Raw genomic sequence first — 19,341 nt, forward strand, 5'->3', positions numbered from 1 at the left:
GACTGTATAAGAAGGGGTGCGGTGCCAGAAGACCTCCCCGTGGTGCACCCTGGGTACAAGTGATAGTCTCCTTAATGGGGTGATAGGGTTAGGGTGAATGTTACTTGTAGCTAACTTCTGGACGGGAGGGGAGAACCAGTTTAGGTTCTAGGAGGCACAGGCTTTGTGCTGGCATAAGGTCTATGCCTCAGAGGCGTCCATTCTCCACCTGTTTCTCTGAACTAAGCAGAGAAAGTGGTGGATGAACAAGGACGGCACTCGTTGTGCACTCACCCTGCCAACGAGTAGCGTCGGGACACAGGTTGTCCTCGACTGCAGCCGTCGAGATCGTAATCCGGGAAGAGATCATGGTCACGTCTCATGACTCGGAACGGGACGAGGGTCTTGGCTTCATCGCCCGGACCGCGAGGAAGACAACCTCTATAAAAAATTCCTCCAATACCAAGTTCTGGTGCGTGGCGAGGGTATGCGTGGCTGAGGAGTAGTGTCAGTCGCGAGCGCACCCCCAGCTAGGGGACCGGTGGACCCTCTAGTTGGGTACTAAATGTACACTTACCTAGGGACAGGGGGCACTCCCTAGGCGGACTTAATATATCCCCCATACTCGTGGGACTCATATGGAGAAAACACATAAAATTAAAAAAGACGATAAGGAGGTGAATGCGGACGAAAACAGTTCGCGTGTAGTAGTAAAGGGGACGAGAACTCGGTCGCAATTTAAACGACCGGCTACACCATCGGGAGTACTGGTGAGTGACAGCGGCGAGTCAGATTGCTCGCAAACGTCATTCATGTCGCAGGTTTCAACAGCGTCAATTACGACACGGGCACGTAAACGAACCCGGAAGGATGCCAAGTCTGCACAGTCTGCAACAGAGATGTTGCCAGACTCAGACAAAAAGGCATTAGAGAAACTGGCAAAGGAGAACGCGGACTTGCGAGCTCAGATTGCGAGCCTTACAGAGATAGTAGCGGGACTGAGAAATCAGCTGAACATTATAACCAGCCAACAACATGGAGGGAATCCAAATTCACAGGCTTCCACTCTATCAGTTCCAGCTGGTCTGGCACCTGACGTGGAGGCTCAGCTTCGACGTTCAATTGCCATCGAGATTGGAGGGATGATGGATGCAAAGCTAGCCGCTCTGGAAGGTAGATTATTACCAGAGAAGACAATCCGTCCAGCTCTTGCCTCGGACACAAGACGATTAGTGGTTTCTCAACCAATACAGGAAGAGCCGACAACCAAGCCAAAAGAAATAGGGAAGAAAAAAAGGAAGAAGGGAAAACAGAAGGGAAAAGCAGTAACTCCAGCAGTGGTAGAACTGCCAGCTGTATCCACTTCATCTGGACAGGACAAGCACCAGGAGATAGCGACCTCTCAGACAAACAACACGTGGTCCTTGGTGGTGGGGCGTAAAGCCAAAAAGTCGAACGCTCCACAACCAAATGTTTCATCTGCTCCGGTAACACAAACTCGAGTGTCACAGAAAAAACGGCCGGTTAAGCTGCCAAAAGTTCCCACTTCTGCAGCGATTACCATATGCGTAAAGGAAGGGGCGACCGTTGGCCTTGGAGATGTCTTATCTGCAGCGAAAAGGCAAATTAACATTGCGGAATTTGGCATCACTGCAGATTTGCTCCGTGAAAAACGTGCCGCTGATGGCGGAATCGTGATCATGGTTTCGGGTGAGAATTGTAACGCAAAAGCTGATAGTCTTGCCAGTCGCATGCGGGAGGTCCTCACTAACTTTAATGTTACAATTGGTCGTCCAACCAAAATGGCAGAAGCAAGAGTAATGGATCTAGACGACTCTGTTACACCAGAAGAAGTGGCAACTGCTATTGCCAGAGCGGGTGAATGTTCTACCTCAGACGTTAAGGTTGGAGAAATTCGGCGTCCCCCGACTTCTCTGGGGCATGTGTGGATTCGTGGCCCGCTAGCGGCCTTAAAAAAACTTGCGTCTGAAAAACGCATGCTGCTAGGGTGGACATCAGTGAGGGTAGAGGTATTAGAGCCACGTCGCATGATGTGCTACCGCTGCTTTGAGCCAGGACATGTCAGGCGTAAGTGCACTAGTGCTACGGACCGGAGCGCACAGTGTTACGCCTGCGGGGGTGCCCACAAAGCTCGTGAGTGCACATCGCCAACTCTACGGTGCCCAGTATGCTCGGACCAGGGTCGCCCAGCTGGTCATCGTCTTGGGAGCCAGGCTTGTAACCCACAAAGGAAAAAGGGATCCAACAAGAACCCAACACAGGCGTCGTCGGCTGCACTACCCGGTGCAAGTCCAATGGAGGCAATGGATACGTCACATTCCCAGCCTTAAAAGTACTTCAGTGCAATCTGAACCATTGCCGCAGTGCACAGAATTTATTTTTCCAAACCATTGCGGAGTGGTCAGTTGCGTTGGCAGTGGTAGCGGAGCCCTATGGTCTCGGGGACCACCCCCGCTGGTTTCGTGATACCATGGATTCCGTTGCCGTTTACTGGGCTGGTGGAAGTGGCGACCCTCACTGCTCCTTGTTAGACACGGGGCAAGGATTTGTTGCTGTGGAGTGGGGACCAATAGCCGTGGTGGGTTGCTACGTGTCTCCAAATATTTCTCTCTCGGAATTCGAAGGTTATCTGGATAGGGTAGCTAATTGCATTCGGTCCAAATGCGCACCCCGTCCAGTTTTAGTCCTGGGAGATTTTAATGCTCATTCCAGAGCGTGGGGTAACACCCGGGACAGACCTAGGGGACACGTAGTGCAAGATTGGGCGGCTTCACTTGACCTTCGACTTTTAAATCGGGGGTCTGTTGCTACCTGCGTCCGATGGCAGGGGGAGTCAATTGTGGACCTCACATGGGCTACCCCTTCTTTAGCGTCTAAAATAATAAATTGGAGGGTAGCTGAGGAGATGGTCACGCTCTCTGACCATCGCCACATTGTATTTGATGTGGCAGGTAGCCCATCTAATAATCGTAGTCGTCCAAATTCTAACCCACCGGCACGACGTTGGGCCCTCAAAAAGCTCGATCGAGATATGCTCATCGCAGCTGCCAACGTCGTTGCCTGGCCTGAGGATACTTCCCAGGGAATCTCGCCCGATCCGGAAAGGGAGGCGGTCTGGTTTCGGGACAAAATGGTGTCAATCTGTGACGCCTCTATGCCCCGAATCAGGTGCAGCCAGCGTCCTGGAGCAGCCTACTGGTGGTCGGAAGACATTGCACAACTACGTTCTGCCTGTCTTAGATACCGACGCCAGTTCCAGCGCACCCGTCGTAGAAGACAACCGAGCGCTACCGAAGAGCAAGTAACCAGAGCCTATAGAGCGTATAGGGAGGCAACTATGGCACTCCAACGTGCCATTGCAGATGCCAAGTCTCGGTCCTGGAGAGAACTCCTCGAGGGGCTGGACAGGGATCCTTGGGGAAGACCGTACCGTCTGGTGATGGGTAAACTCCGCCCATGGGTTCCTCCCCTAACGGAGACCATGGATCCAGACCTGCTGGAAAGGGTCATAAACACACTCTTTCCAGTAGTGAGAGACAGCCCCTCACTGCCCCTACCATCAGACTGGTCCTCTGACAAGGGGGTAACTGAAGGGGAGTTAGACCGAGCCGTACGCCGACTAAGCGCTCGCAACACCGCACCTGGCCCGGATGGTGTTCATGGTCGGGTATGGGTATTGGCTCTGGATGCTCTGGGGGATCGCTTGAGGCGGTTGTTCGACAGCTGCCTGCAATCAGGCGTGTTCCCCACCCATTGGAAGGAAGCCGGATTGGTCCTATTGAAGAAACAGGGTAGGCCCGCGGAGTCTCCCTCTGCATATCGTCCCATTTGCCTGCTCGACGAGGTTTCCAAGCTCTTTGAAAGAGTGATTGCTGAAAGGCTCGTCGGGCACCTGTCGCGAGTCGGCCCCGACCTTTCTGAGAGTCAATATGGCTTCCGGCAGCAGCGTTCTACCATAGACGCAATACTCCGTGTCCGCTCGCTGTCGGATCAGGCAGTAACCCGGGGTGGCGTTGCGTTGGCGATAAGCTTAGACATCGTCAATGCTTTTAATTCGCTACCCTGGAAAGCAATAAGGGAGGCCCTTGTTCATCACGGGATTCCTCCCTATTTGCAAAATATCGTCGGGGCTTACCTGCGCGACCGGCACATTCGCTATGTGGGCCGGGACGGTAGCGTTCAGCGGAGGGAGATAACATGTGGGGTTCCACAGGGATCTGTATTGGGGCCTTTATTGTGGAACCTGGCTTACGACGCGGTCCTGCGTGTTGAACTTCCCGCTGATGTCCACGTCATTTGTTACGCAGACGATACTCTGGTAATGGCCAGCGGGAAAACCTTTGAAGAGACCATCCGGCTTTCTGAGCTCGGGGTGGCAAGAGTCGTGGCCTCAATCCGCGCACTGGGTTTGGAAATAGCACCTCACAAAACCGAGGCACTATGGTTCCATAAGCTGCCGAGAACCAGGGAGCCGCCCAGTTCGTCGGTTCATGTTGGAGATGCGCAAGTCCAGGTAGGCCGATATATAAAGTATTTAGGCCTAACCTTGGATGGTCGGTGGGGCTTCGAAGAGCATTTCGAACGCCTGGTCCCCCGAGTTGAGAAGGCAGTGGGTGCTCTGCACAGACTGCTGCCAAACATTGGGGGACCTCGAGAAGAAGTTCGCCGCCTCTACGCGGGTGTCGTGCGATCGATGGTCCTTTACGGGGCGCCTGTTTGGTCAGCTCGACTGTCAGGCGTCCGACGTTGCAGAACGAAAGTCTATCGTCTGCAGCGGAAAATGGCCATCCGTATCGCACGAGGATACCGAACGGTGTCCTTTGAGGCGGCAACTCTCCTGGCTCGCTTTCCGCCGTTGGATATCCTGGCGGATATGGACGCGAAGGTGTATAACCAAATCCGCACTGTCCGCCGAAATGGCGGTAGCGTGCCAGGAGTGGCGTTCGTAAGGCTGAGGCGGCAAGAAAGGCGACACGCGCTCGAGCGGTGGCGTGAGCGGCTTGAACAGCCGGAGTACTCACGCAAGCGCGTTGTCGAAGCCATTTTGCCGCACTTCGAAGCCTGGCTGAAGAGAGAGGAGCGCGTCTCCTTCAGGCTCACTCAGGTGCTGATTGGACATGGCTGCTTCGGTGAGTACCTGAACAGGATTGGGCGAGAGGCCACAACTAATTGTCACCATTGCGGAGGTGACTTGGATTCCGCACAGCACACGCTCGAGGAGTGCCCAGCGTGGGCCTCTGAGCGGCGGGTCCTTGTCGCCAGGATCGGGCGAGATTTGTCTCTGCCAGCAGTAGTTAAGGCTATGTTGGCAGATACAGAAAATTGGAGGGAAGTGGCTTCCTTTTGTGAGACTGTAATGTCCCAAAAGGAGGCTGCTGAGCGGGATCGCGAGAGGGCCGATCCTGCTCATAGAAGGCGTCGAGATGGCAACAGCCTTGACGCCTAATCCCGCCTGCGTCAACTGCAGGCGGACCTTTGGGGTCGCGGGTACCTAAAGTGGGGACTCTAGGTGCCCATCTAGCGACCTCAGGGAAGACGGTGGCACAGTGGTCACGTGCTGCCGTGCAACTTGCACAGCAAGGCTCATGGGAGACACACGTCTCCCTAGGGATGTGCCGTAACAGGCGTTGCACCATAGGGGCTCCGGAGCAGGTCTAGTTAGAGGTCTCGGTGCCCCTTATCGGTGCTGAAGGTGGCCACCGGGGTGGTTTTAGTGAGGTAAAAATCCCACACTCCCTAGTCTTTCTCCCCAAAAAGCTAGGCGCCTTTTGAAGGTTTCCCCCGTCATCAAAAAAAAAAAAAAAAAAAAGACTGTATAAGAAAATTGTATACATTATTCTACTGTTTTTGGTTAGTATAGAATGTCTCCTATGTGCTGTATTGAATTAATCTTATAGTATTTCTGTTTTGGTTAAACTTTATGTTTTTACTCGAGTAAGGCTTTAATTACTATTAGTAACTTCTTATTGTTTATCGAAATCTGAAACTCAATTTTCTGACTGAATATCAATCATCGAGAGACGAAGCATTCTCAAAATTTTCAATAAGTAAACGTCTCCCAAGTATTGAAGATTATGATTTATTAGGACGGCTGATGATGAGGATCGCTTTTTCATCTTCGATTATTTTCTCATCAAATTACTAAATTTCTATTTAAAGAGTTCATTCACCTTCTGTTCTGTTTATGAGGCACATACCCTATCTCATTTTAATACATACTACACAATTATTATAGCTTCTAGTATACCATCAGTATAAGTTTGCAAGAGTAATTCCCTTACTGTACGTGTAATTAAAACTAAGCGCGGTATATGTTGCCAGTGTCACGAGCGAGACAGAAACAGAAAGACAGAGAGGTGTTTACTTAACGAGGTCTAAATTATATTTACTTCGTGCTGAATACATGATAGTAGAACCCACAGTAGGTATGTGTAAGTAAATACATACAGTGGGTAAACGTCTTTGATCTTGTGAATGACGTCACAGGGTTGTCAATTTTGGTTTTGAATCGAACATTTCTTTTGGATGCAAAAATAGAGCAACAATACTTTTTTGCATTAGTGGTAATTATTATACTAGCTAAAGATCGTAAAGTCATCGTCACGCCTTTTATCCGGGAAGAGGTAGGCAGAGGTGCACATTACGGCACATATTGCCACTGTAAAATTTACACCCGCTTTTCACAATTAACTATTTGCACATTTCCAGACTCCGTACTACTACTGAGAAATTTATGAAAAACCAAAAAAAGGCTAGCAATTCAAAGTGATTTACGTGACTTGTGTCATCTGCCAGCCAGCCATTATACAAGGTACTTCAACTTTTTTGGAATATCATGGCATCATATCATATAATATTATTGGCGTCCAGATATTATTTTTAAATACTATTTTATATTTCTATAATTAGACATGATTCCATAGCCAAATCTCAACATAGGTACCAAAAGCAAGATTCTGTGTAATTATCTCTTACTTTACTCTGTGGTAGAAGTTAGAGCTGAACTTCTGTTCGTATCATTCAGCACAAGTATATGAGTTGTACAAGGCTCCTTATACCAGTCGCAAGGATAACGAAGTTCCTGTTTAGAATTATGTACGTGTTTCCTTTGATAATATCCTGAATTAAATATTTGTATCTGCTCAACTGACAAGTTGTTTACTCCTGTTTATGTTAAGCTGAACGTGTTAAAACAATGCTGTTGTTCACTGTTCAATGTTCGACGAGTATATTACGGTAGGTGAGATTAGGTTATGTTTCTGGATTTAAACATATTTTGAGTCATATTCCATCTCTATCCGAAAGTTTATATTTGACTAAATAGAGGGGAGAAGTGACTACTTCTCCACACTACATAGGTAGGTATATTAAAATTGTAGTTATTTTAATAGTAATATATTAATTACTAGCTACTTCCACGCGGTTTCACGCGCTCTACTCGGCTCCTATACTCCTCCGCGCCGCGTAGTATGCGCGGAATACTGCTCATGAATATGAGCCTCTAGCATGGCTTGAAACTAGCCGATAACATAATAATTAATTTAGTATGTCTTACGAAAGTTATATAATATTTTAATTGTAAATTACTTCAGTAAAAATACTTCACCCCAAATTCAGTGAACATACAAAAAAAAAACCAAAATAAAAGACACTAATGGAATTAAAACGCCGTTGTTACGCACATAAATAAAATAATGAACTTAAAGTGCGCAAGGGTTAAACTGATCGGAGACCTTACCATTAATCTTTCAGCTTCAATAAATCGAGAAATTTTAAAACGTTTAACATCGACGACCCTTTCGTGCTTTTAAATTAATGAAAGATGATTCGATCGATGAAAAGTACTTTAATGGACAATCAATATGTATTATGTCTACCTGTGCAGTGTCCAGCACCATTAGTAGGGATTACAATACTGTAAGCCTTGTGGACATTAGTTCCGAATCACAGTACGGTATTATATTTAGAGTATCTGATATATTGCCGTAAGCTATTTGTGTATTGGGATTTATATTGTCCGAATCATATTGTATGGCAATAAAACCTTTTCCATTATCAATTTTGGGATTACTGTGAGTAATGTTATTGTTATTAGTTGTCTTATGGTTATTAGGTTCGTCTTGTTTATGGATAGTGGTGTCTTCTGAATGTTGATTAATTTTTATTAGATGCGTTTCTTTTTTCGTAGTTTTAGGAAAGATTTTTCTTGTTTTGTGATGTTAATAGTTAAAGTGTTAGACTGTTAGTATTGTATTGACGTTATCGCGATTAGGATCACCTTAGGAATTGTTATAGCTCCGCTTAATACCCCATTGAGCCGTAATGCGAATCCGTTCAATAGTTGTTGTAATGGGCATTTAGCCCCATTACCTGTATTGTCGCACGCCATAATAGCTGGGATCTACAACGCCTAGATTATCTACGCCTAATACTATCACAATATTGTGATTTGTCTTTATAGCTTCGACGTACAAGGATCAAGGTGTTTATTGGCTATATTTTAAAAGGAATTGTAAATAAAACCTATCATAAACTTTAAATACATTTTATCTAATCCTAGATCTAAAAATAATCGCTGTTAACCGTGTTTATGTTCACATTTAGATCTGTTATAGGTAGTTTTATTTGAAACTAAGAAGTTATGATCGGAAGTCAAGCTTATAATAAGTCAGGCATAAACAGCAACACCATTTGATATACTGGTCGTGAAAGGTGTTAGTGAAACGAATACAAAGCTAAGCCGTTTGAAATTACAGTGACCCAAAATAAAATTCCACATGACTTACTTAAGCCTAATTAGGAAAGAAATTCAAGAATTTGCTCCACAAAGTATTCTTGTATAATTTAGCAAGAATTTGGTCCACAAAGTACTCTTATATAATTTAGCTAATGAAGTATTTATGAATACGAAACACGTACAAGGTGGAGAGGTTGGATAAACTGGAGGATAAAGTTTAGTCCCGCAAAGCGTTCAGTTCGGGAGTTGGTCTGACTTAGCACCCGATACCCGGGTAAGTTATCTGAGTTAACGTCTGCTAACTTGTGGCTTAAGTTCAATGGTATATTATTATGCTGTCAACCGCTGACTGCTGCCGATAGTGGAGTTGTGTGGGAATTTATGTTGCTCTGGAGATTTTAATTACGGTGTGTTTGATGGTGGAATGGATGGTTGGTTTTCAAGGTTAGAGGTTGGAGTCAGTTGAGTGTTTAAGTCAAGAGATTGTGGCTTAGATTAATTGACCTGAAAATGCTATGAGATTTTCTTATTTATAAAGATATTTTGTATTAGCACTATAAGTTTTGAAACTGACATGGTCACTAGTAATATCATTAGAACTTACAATGGGATGTTTACCATTTCCATAAGATTTTGTGAGTTTCCGATATTTCGGCATTGTTGCAAGCGTCATGATTACGGATGAACTTCAGCCTTGATCATGATAAATATCCCGTTTTAAGTTCTAATCGTATTAGCACTGTATTTAGAGTGGCATGTGACTCTTAATTTATACACTTTAACCACGGAATAAATACAGACGTTTAAACAATTTCCTAAAAGATAAGTATAAGTAAGAAATCTGCCACAAAACACATTAGAAAATAATATAACCTGTGTTCACTTCAAAGCTAAAATAATGACAGCATTAAGTATCACTCACATGGCGATAGAATAAATGGCTCCATACATAATACATTGAGAATGTTCAACATTATTACCTATAAAGCACGAAGTAAGCGAAATAGTTTCACTTCCCAGAAACTTTAAACTTATAATTTATTGAATGGGAATGAATTTGAATGGAACATTTTCTTGCTTAAAACGTGTGGCTTGTTGAAAGCAATAGATTCTAAAACATTACATTTTAACTATTCTTTACTAAAATTATAGGCAAATGAGAAGTATAATGCTTTAATCGTCAAGTTTTATGAATGGGATTAACCTGTAAAATTGCCAGTTTGTAGCCCGTTTAGTTTGAAACCAAAGTGTAAGCTTCTGTTGGAAGCAGTCAAAACATCTCAACGAAAAATCAAAATAAACGGACTACTGAAAATGTCGAGAGATAATAATCACAGAATTTAAAAGTAGGTCCGGTGTTAGGATTAATGGAATAAGAATGAAAAAAGGAAATAAGTGAAATATAAATATCGATGCCTTCCGTCCAAAAGACCGATTTTGCGATATTGAGTAATACACATCATTCGATGGAGAAAAATTAGATATTTCCGCATACGTACATTACTCGAAAACGTAAAAAAATGTCGCTTAGCCCTGGCCGGTGCCTCAATATTTATGTATCACTGTATCACATAGGAAAAACATGAATGAAACCGTACAAATTGGAAATAGAGGAAACATCAATGGAGGCCGTTGAGTTCTTCAAGACATTGACTGAACCACATGACTCAACCCGAGCAATAAAACACAATATCGTATTCAAGACTATATTCAAATGAGAAGGCAGCAATTTGCTGAAAGTCATAAAAGTCGTCGCGGAGACAGAAAAGGCGCCGCCCTGTTCGGCATCCTCAAAGTGGCGCTGCACCTATTAAAAAGTTTAGGGCGTCTATTTTTGGCTCTGTCGTCGCTGCACCCAAGAATAATGTGACAACTTGTGGAACTAACTTACATGGTTGGGTACGGAGCCGCGAAAAAATTGCAAGTTTCAACAATGTAATACTGTCTTGGGATTATGTTGGCTACCGAAAGAACTTGGTGAATGGAAGTTTGCGGGTCGAAAATTTTGTGATGAATTATTTAGTGTTGCCGCGTACTGGGCCATAACTGTGGTAGACGGGTTTGTAGACATTGCTACTAGTAGCTGTTCACATATTCACTTAGCATTATGTTTGCAGTGTGTCGTGCATGCCATTGGACGTGGTCGAGAGTGCGTGGATGGCGCACCGCTGAACGTGACCACAAGCCCGAAAATGGCCACTCCACCTCACTTTACGTCGAACACAAATTGTGTGAATGATTTCATCCTTTGTGTTTGGTAACAATACTCTTGCTTATAGGTGTTTCAACATACAATGTGATAGGGGCGAGACTTCTAACCCGTTAAGGCTGAATACTACATCTAATTTTAACGACAAAAGTCCTGGGTCGAAGGGGTCGAATCCCCTCCCCCTAAAAATTATGGCCATTTTAATATTTTTTTTACTTTTTTTGATATCAATGGTTGTATGCGTCGTAGAAACAAAAAAAAAGACGACAAACGGTAGCTAATAACCTTGGCTAACTAATTCATTACTTTTTTCATATGTTTGATAATGTTTTGGTGAGAAAAAAAATAATTTGTGAATTATTCTTACCGAAAAAATCACTATTTTCCTATATTTTCAATTAGTGGTTCAACCCCATATTATTTTTTGTCGATAAAATTAGATGTAGTACTCAGCCTTAACGGGTTAGAAGTCCCACGCCTATCACATTGTATAACTAAACTTGAATAATTAAGTAAATCATTGCTAATCTCAGCAAGATTAGGATTGCAAATCTAAGCATTTATAGAGTTGTCGTTTATGTCCAAAATTAAACATTCATTAAGGTAGGTACATAATTTATTATTGCCATAAAATATAGCTTTTGCTAATTACTCTATAGTTACTTAAATTTACAGGGTGATGGATCGTATATGTAGTTCGTATTGATTTCATTTTAAAAGCTTTGGAGATAAAGCAATAAAAACAATGTAACAAACATGTACGCAATCAAAAGCAATCAATGACAGCTGAGGGGAGAACACCGTTGTTAATGGAGACATCCGCACTGTAAGTAGTTTTTAATATTTTTGGGATGTATCGCACAAAAATAGACGAGATATTGTCGAGGGTGAAATTTTTTCTTCCTTTCCCTTTCTGGTCTTTTAATACAGTCACTATTTTTGTTCGTGACATATTTTCGATTTTTCTATTCTTGTATTCGGTTCCATATCTGATTTATGTGTTAAGTAAAGATTAACATGAGTTAAGTTTAAAACTTAATGTTATAAAGTATGTGTGCAATATAACTTTCATTCTAATCATTTACATTACTAACATTTCCAATTCAAACTAAGAAATAAAATTGCCAATGAAAAAGCAATTCAAATCGTGCTGCGACAGAATTACAATTTGCATGCAACTATGAAACTTCGGAATTACTTTTTCAATTTTCCTTAGTTCAAGAACACGTCTGTAAAGCTAACTAGGCGCAGACAACGCCGGCGGGGAAGTTTAAGCTGTAAATTTCAATAGCATGCAAAAGCCACAAATTTAGCGGTAACCAGTTTAGACCGGTTAAAGTTGGCTAAGTTGTTACTGTACCGCACAATAGTCTGACATACCGCTCGCTACTTATTTGCATATTGATTTTGCACGTGAAATATGGGACAGAGGTGAATGCATTTCCTTCTAGTCGGTGAAATGTCGTGGTGTATTACAGGTGCAGATTGGCCGCCTTAGGCAATTGTCGCGAGCATTCTGGCGCCGATTGTTGGCTACACCCTATAACCGTATTGAGCCATTCATCAACTGAATATATATTGTATATTTACATATTTTGGAATAATATTTATGCGTTGTTTCCCTGAAAAGGGAATATATTACACGGTTATTGCTGTCGAAATTGATTTTGTGTTATGAAAAAATTCTTCAGTTTATTGATTTTCTTACAGTCAAGTAACATTATGTTATCCAAGCCAATCTTATTCAATTATTCAGCTACAACTAATTTCTTGGATTACGCTACCAAGAATAGCATACCTAATACCTAAGGTATACTGTACCACATCTCACTAAGGAAAACGATGACATAATTAATATTTCGTTACTAAACCCGCTACAGACAGTTACAAAGTTATAAATAAGTGTAATACAAAATCAGTTTAATTTATCTATAATTTTGCAATGAATAATAATGTTTAACTGTAATAATTATTTTCTATTATCTAAGATATGGTAATCGTAAGGTGAGTAATCTGTGGCAAGTTTCTTACTTGTTCTTCTCCATAGGAATCTGCACGTTGGCACGCAGCAAACAGCTTTACAAAAGTACAGACGGTAAGACTGGCACTTATAAATTATATTAACCGACTTCCCAAAATGGAGGAGGTTCTCAATTCGACCTTTCTGATCTAATTGAATATATATAAAGTCAAATTCTTTTGTCACTAAATATTTGGAAGCTGGATTTAGTTACTATCCTTATACCATGGGTGAGTTATTCTAAGATACTACAATTTTATTATTATGTAGATTCTTACTGATATGAAAATAATCCTACTATAATTTCGAATTCAGTTTTTATTGCGTTTATAATGAGTCATTTAATTAATTACACGGAAAACGAAACATCAACTTCATTCTCTATTCAACAAAGAAAATTCCTTTTATATACCCACGGAATGGTATATTCAACAAAAAAATCGAATTTAATTCCCCAACAGCCTTTCATTTCGTCAACTAAAATAAAACCTTGGGGTCACGATAACACAATTATGTTTTAATTTATTATACACTGCGCTGTTATCACGCGACGGTCGACCGCTCATTTACACGCACCTTTATCAAATGAACCGCGACTTACTCGGGTTAAACTAATTATTAAGATAAATATTGTTTTAACTACACCTTGTTTTCGGTGAATTTACATGCCTATGAATAATATTTTTAGGTGTGTCACTATAACTGGCGGTTAACACATTACTATTGCGATTTATGGCAATATTTTGACGATTGTTTTTCTGCCATGCGCCTGAGTTAGTGTGGTTCGCCATGCGATTATATTTATTGTGTTCTGATTGTAGATCGTTTTGCATATCTCAGTGGAGAAATATGTTTTGTTTGTTATTTGAAGTTAGTGGCAGTAACGTTAAAATAATAGAAAAGGTTTAACTTGATTGACTTTTACTTAAAGATCAAAAGAATTATGTAATGTATACGTATTAGCGTAGCTATTTGAGTATCAACAACAAAACTGAATCGGGAAACTAATTTTAGTATTATTTTTACACACATGCTTTTCTATATATCGATGGGGAAGTACCAATTTTATTTAAATTGAAAAAAAAATACCTTTAATTTCTTCGATTTTCATACATTATTAGTATTGGTACTTCGCTGTTGGTATAGTATTTATTCATGCAAAATTAGCCTCAAACAAAAACATCCAAACAAAGTATATAAAAATACACACCAAAACTAGATCTTCATTAATCCCAAACCCAGTTCTAATCCTAACAAATCCAATACAATTAGCACCATCAAAAGGGCAAACAGTGTGACTGACATTGAAATAAAACATAAATTTATTACGAATCAAATTGTCCGGGGCAGAGATCGTTTACGCAACTAACATCCCTTCGACCCATCGACCCTAGTGGGATACATGAGGGGAATAAAATTATCTGTGCCTCCACATAAACAAAGTCCTGTGAAATGCAAGTCTGGTTCGCGATGGTCCAAGTTATAGGCGGTAGCGAGCTTTGTATTAGCTTAAATTGTTATGAAAATTAAGCTACAATTTCGTGGCACTGAATTATTGTTTTCAATGATTGGTGTTTTTACGACAAACCTTTTGAACTCTTTATAGTACCTATTTGCCTTGTAGCGTTTTACATTACTGGCCTTCTTTACTGGTCTATAACGTTGTTTTATATAAACGTTGGTCAATTAAATTATGAGAATATTTTTTTAGTAATGAGTCGTGTACCTATTTGAAATTCTATTCGCTAACCCAATTTTAGTTGACATTGATGTTGGTAGTAATTTTTTTCAAGCAATAAAATAAAATAAGGTTCATTACAAAATAAAGAAATGTAATTTATTCATAGTAAAATTTTCAAGAACTAACTAGGTACTTGTTAGGCGACACGCAAATAATCCATTTATAAGGCACACTCGACTTCAACACTATTAAAAGTTTTTCGGCCGTGGATGATTTATTTCCAGTCTAACTTTCATCCATTCTACTGAATACGTTTCATACTTTATCAAAATGACATAAGGTCTATAATAGCTTTTGTAAAAAAATACTTTGGAATTGTAAAACTTATTCAATAAAACTTTAGTCATATTTTCTCTACGTCTGTTATTCTATTTAGATATGTGACACATTTTGGATAGTAAATGAAAATGAAAGTTAGATTAGGAATAAAATAAATAGATAATAGATTAAAGAAACTTAAGAAGCGCCCACATCTGGCAAATGCGCAGGTCATGTAAAATAAATGGTCATGATCATGATCTACTCAAGATTCACAGATTCAGATTTGAGTATACTCGTATTTCCAAATAAATGAAGTTAAATGATACATCAGTGTATTTTTTTGCTAAATAGATTTTTTAGTAAAAAATTCAAACAGTCACTTTAAACGCAAAATCTTATAACTTAGACCGCACAACTTACAACAGCGCTAATGTTTTCTAAGCAATTAGTGCCCCGTTCCTGATTTAAGGTTATGGAGTTCTGCACGCTCGTCCCGGTCACGTGGCATCTATCTCTTTATTTACTTGGACGTGTAATAACATAGCCAGCTAATTAGCACCTGGCCCACGCTTCAGTTTTGAAGGGAAATACGTAATAGCTCATGTTAGGTGCATTATGAGTTGTGTTTAGCAAGTTTAGTGAGATTTATGTAAGTGTATATGTGTTGAAAGGTTGTTATTGTAAAGACGAAGGTATTGCGTGAAATATTATAGTACTAATGTGTACAATTTATGTTCAAAGGTTAGTTTAACTAGTTGTTGTTGATTAGTCTTGCAAATAGACAAATAGACTTAGGATAATTAAGATCATGGCAGAGCATTCAGGCATAAATCAAAAACATTCATACATTAGTCGTGAAGAAAGAATATCGATTTGCGTAAGCGCCCATAAAACAAGGGGTGTAAGGCTCAATTTAAGAACCACAGACTTAACTTAATTTGTAAACTAAAATATAATCACTACTAAAGACATTAAGGTTTAAATTTAAAATCAGCACCATTTGCATCCTCCTCTCCCTAGTACGAAACGAACTATTAACTAATGGCGATAATATTAGTGTTAACCCTAAAATGCAACCGCGCAGATTCATTACAGTGCGTAACTAAATCGGCGTGCACGCGGCCCTGTTTATCGCGGTGGCGGGTCGATTAGACCCGCTTCACCCTCACACGATGTCACCCTACACTTCGTACTGCATTTCACATTATTGTTCTATGCAAGAACGAGAGGTAGCTATATAATTTATAGACTTTCTCTCTCTATCGTGTTAAATAACAGATTCTTGTGCTTCGCGTGTGTTTGTCTTGTATCAGTTTACGCTACATTTACTGCGGTCGTGGAAATTAAAGCTGCTAAATTGTCAAGAAGGGTGTCTTAAGTGAGCAGCCAGACGTTGTCTAGTATTGCATTAGTACACATTGTTGAGAGTCTGGAGTAGACAATATATCGCTATTTCTGATTCCTCCTTTATTGTTGTTGCTTTTTTTTTATTTTTTGAGGGGGAAAATCATCCAATGACTTTTCTCGCCTTGGGCGAGGCGAGAGGGAGTGTCAGACTCTTACTGACTAAAAACCACCCCGTTCCTTCTCCTGCTTTTCGAGCCGGAGCCCCGGTAAACCCGCTAGGTAGTCCGCAGCTCCGGATCAGGCATCAGCCCTATTGGGCCCCATCTGTGGTGGTCTGATGGCTCTTTGAGGCGCGCGCGGAACGCGACGCGCCGCACGCACGGGTCTGGTTCTGTTCGGGCGGTGAGCTACCCTTGCTCGCCGTCCGCAGGCCCGCACTTACGGTGGCCGGAGATCGTCTCGGGATCCCCTACGCCCGGAGTGTCTTTCGCGACGGCTGGGGCGTGAGGAGGTTTGTTCTCTCACGCGCCCCGCCTCCTCCTTAGCTAGCATGACTGCTTCGCAGAAGGAGGAGACGGCATCCCAGTCCCTCTCGCTCCGCACCATGGCCTGAACCAGTGCCGGGCGCGAGAGGTCGCCGTCGCCGACCACATCCCTGAGGACTTGGCGGTGCTCAGCCCACGCAGGGCACACCGCCACCGTATGTTCTACCGTGTCCTCCGGGCGGTCCTCACAGTGATGACACCCGGGCGTTTCCTCCCGCCCAATAAGGAACAGGAACCTACCGAAACTCCCATGTCCGGTAAGCACCTGCGTTAGGCGGTAGGTGAGGACGCCGTGGCGCCTCTCTAGCCACTCCTCAAAGAGGGGACTTACCGCTGCGATGACAGCGAGCCCAGCCCTCGGTTGCGACAGTCGTTGCTGCCATTCCGCCATGAGATCGCGCCGGAGCTCGTCCCGCCACGCACTTATCTGGCGCGGCAATGGAGTTTCGCCCCGGCGACACGCGTCGGCGCGCAAACTGAACACGCGCGCGAGCACCTTCGCCTCCAAATCCCACGGCGGTAATCCGGCAAGGAGGTTCGCCGCCTCCCCGGAGATCGTGCGATATCCACGAATCACCCGGATGGCCATGACCCTCTGAGACGTGAGCAGCGCCCGAGCTGGCCGCCGCATCAGGTTCGGCGCCCACACAGGGGCGCCGTAGAGGGCCATGGACCGCACGATCCCCGCGTACAACCTCCGGCAGGAGGCATTTGGCCCCCCGAGGTTTGGCAGGAGCCGCTTAAGCGCAGCCCCCGTCCGCTCCAACTTAGGAGCCAAACGTCGGAAGTGTTCCACGAAGTTCCATCGACTGTCGAGGACGAGTCCTAGATACTTCATCGTCGTCTCGACGCCGATGGAAACTCCTCCCGCCGTTATTTGGGACCCACCCGGAGGTGGCGCGTTCCCGCGGCCATGAAAGCACATGGCCTCGGACTTGTGGAGCGCCACCTCGAGTCCCAATTGCCGGATCCTGTCAACAACTGTCGCAACCGCTCTCGCCATTAAGTTGGCCGCCGCCTGGTGCGACCTCCCGTGCGCTAACACTAGCGTATCGTCGGCGTAACATATTACGCCGACGCCGTTCGGGAGGTCGGTGCGCAGCACCCAGTCGTAACCGATATCCCACAGGAGCGGTCCCAAAACCGAACCCTGTGGAACACCGCGCGACATCTCTCGCCGTTTCCATTCGCCCTGGTGACCGGGGTATATGACATACCTGTCTGTCAGGTAGGCCTCGATTATATGACGGAGGTAGGTAGGAACCCGGTGATACCGGAGTGCCTCCAGTATGCAGCTCCAGGGTAGGGAGTTGAAGGCGTTGGCGATGTCCAAAGACACCGCTACAACGACCTTACCCCTGGACACTGCAGTCCCCGTCGTGAGGTCCCTTACGCGCATGATGGCGTCCACCGTGGAGCGCCCTCTGCGGAAGCCGAACTGGCCATCCGCGAGGTCCGGCCCAGATCCGGACAAGTGCGCGACGAGGCGGTTCGAAATTATCCTTTCGAAGACTTTTCCCACCTCGTCGAGCAGCACAATGGGCCGGTACGCGGATGGAGAGTCCGCAGGGCGCCCCGGCTTCTTCACGAGGACCAGTTTTCCCGTCTTCCACTGAAGTGGGAACTGGCCCCTCTCCAAGCATGCGCTATAGAGACCTATTAATCGAGGCCCGAGAGCCTCCGAGGCCAGGACCCACGCCTTGCCATGTAGGCCATCGGGTCCTGGGGCGGTGTTCTTGGCGCCCATCCGGCGCACCGCCGCTCTCAGTTCTGCCTCGGTCACCTCCGGAACGATGTCGTCGTCGTCGTCACTGTGGCCCGCATTGGGCACCGCAGGGGGCGGAGTCATGGATGGAGGGGTGAAACCCCTCCGTAGTCGGGGAAACAAGGTGCCGACTACTTCCTCTACGATCTCTGGCCGGAGACTCTGAGTCAGTGGGGGAGCCCACGTGCGGAGCTTATCACGCACCATCCGATAGGGGCGCCCCCATGGATCTCTGTTCAGAGTCTCCAGCATCGTCCGGCGGGCTTCTTCCTTAGCCCGCCAAATCTCCGCCTTGAGGGCGGCCTTCGCCACCTTGTACCCCTCGTACAACTCCGCCTCTCTTACCTCCGCGTCTGGAGCGCGGATACGGAGCCTGCGGTGCCTCGTGTACCGGCGGCGCGCAGCTACACACGCATTGCGCAGAGCAGCCAGCTCTTGCGACCACCAGTACACCTGGCGCTTGCGCTGACCTGGCCGGACCCGGGGCATCGCCACGTCACATATTCTGGACATGGCGTCCTGGAGCCATCTTGCCTCTTCGTCGATGTCGGCAGGCCTGTCCGGTGGGATCACCCAGGCCTGCACGATTGCGGCTTCCAGGAAAAGCTCCCGGTCCAACTGTCTTAGCGCCCAACGCGGGCCACATGGGGCCTGTCTGACTGGCGGGTCCGCGGACTCGGCGGAGACGTTGAACCGGATATACCGGTGATCAGAAA

General features: G+C 44.4%; 1 protein-coding gene across 1 annotated transcript; it reads left to right on the forward strand.

The window, feature by feature from the left end:
• Nucleotides 1–878: 878 nt before the first annotated feature.
• On the forward strand, nt 879–2,330 carry LOC118271023 (uncharacterized). The gene has a single exon (XM_035586886.2). It carries the CDS (start codon nt 879–881, stop codon nt 2,328–2,330), a length of 1,452 nt encoding a protein of 483 aa, XP_035442779.2.
• Nucleotides 2,331–19,341: the final 17,011 nt, after the last annotated feature.

The sequence above is a fragment of the Spodoptera frugiperda genome, chromosome 30 (assembly GCF_023101765.2).
Source record: "Spodoptera frugiperda isolate SF20-4 chromosome 30, AGI-APGP_CSIRO_Sfru_2.0, whole genome shotgun sequence".
Lineage (NCBI taxonomy): Eukaryota > Metazoa > Arthropoda > Insecta > Lepidoptera > Noctuidae > Spodoptera > Spodoptera frugiperda.

Coding starts and splice junctions, on each gene's coding strand:
- LOC118271023 (XM_035586886.2), top strand. CDS start 879: ATGTTGCCAGACTCAGACAAAAAGGCATTAGAGAAACTGGCAAAGGAG.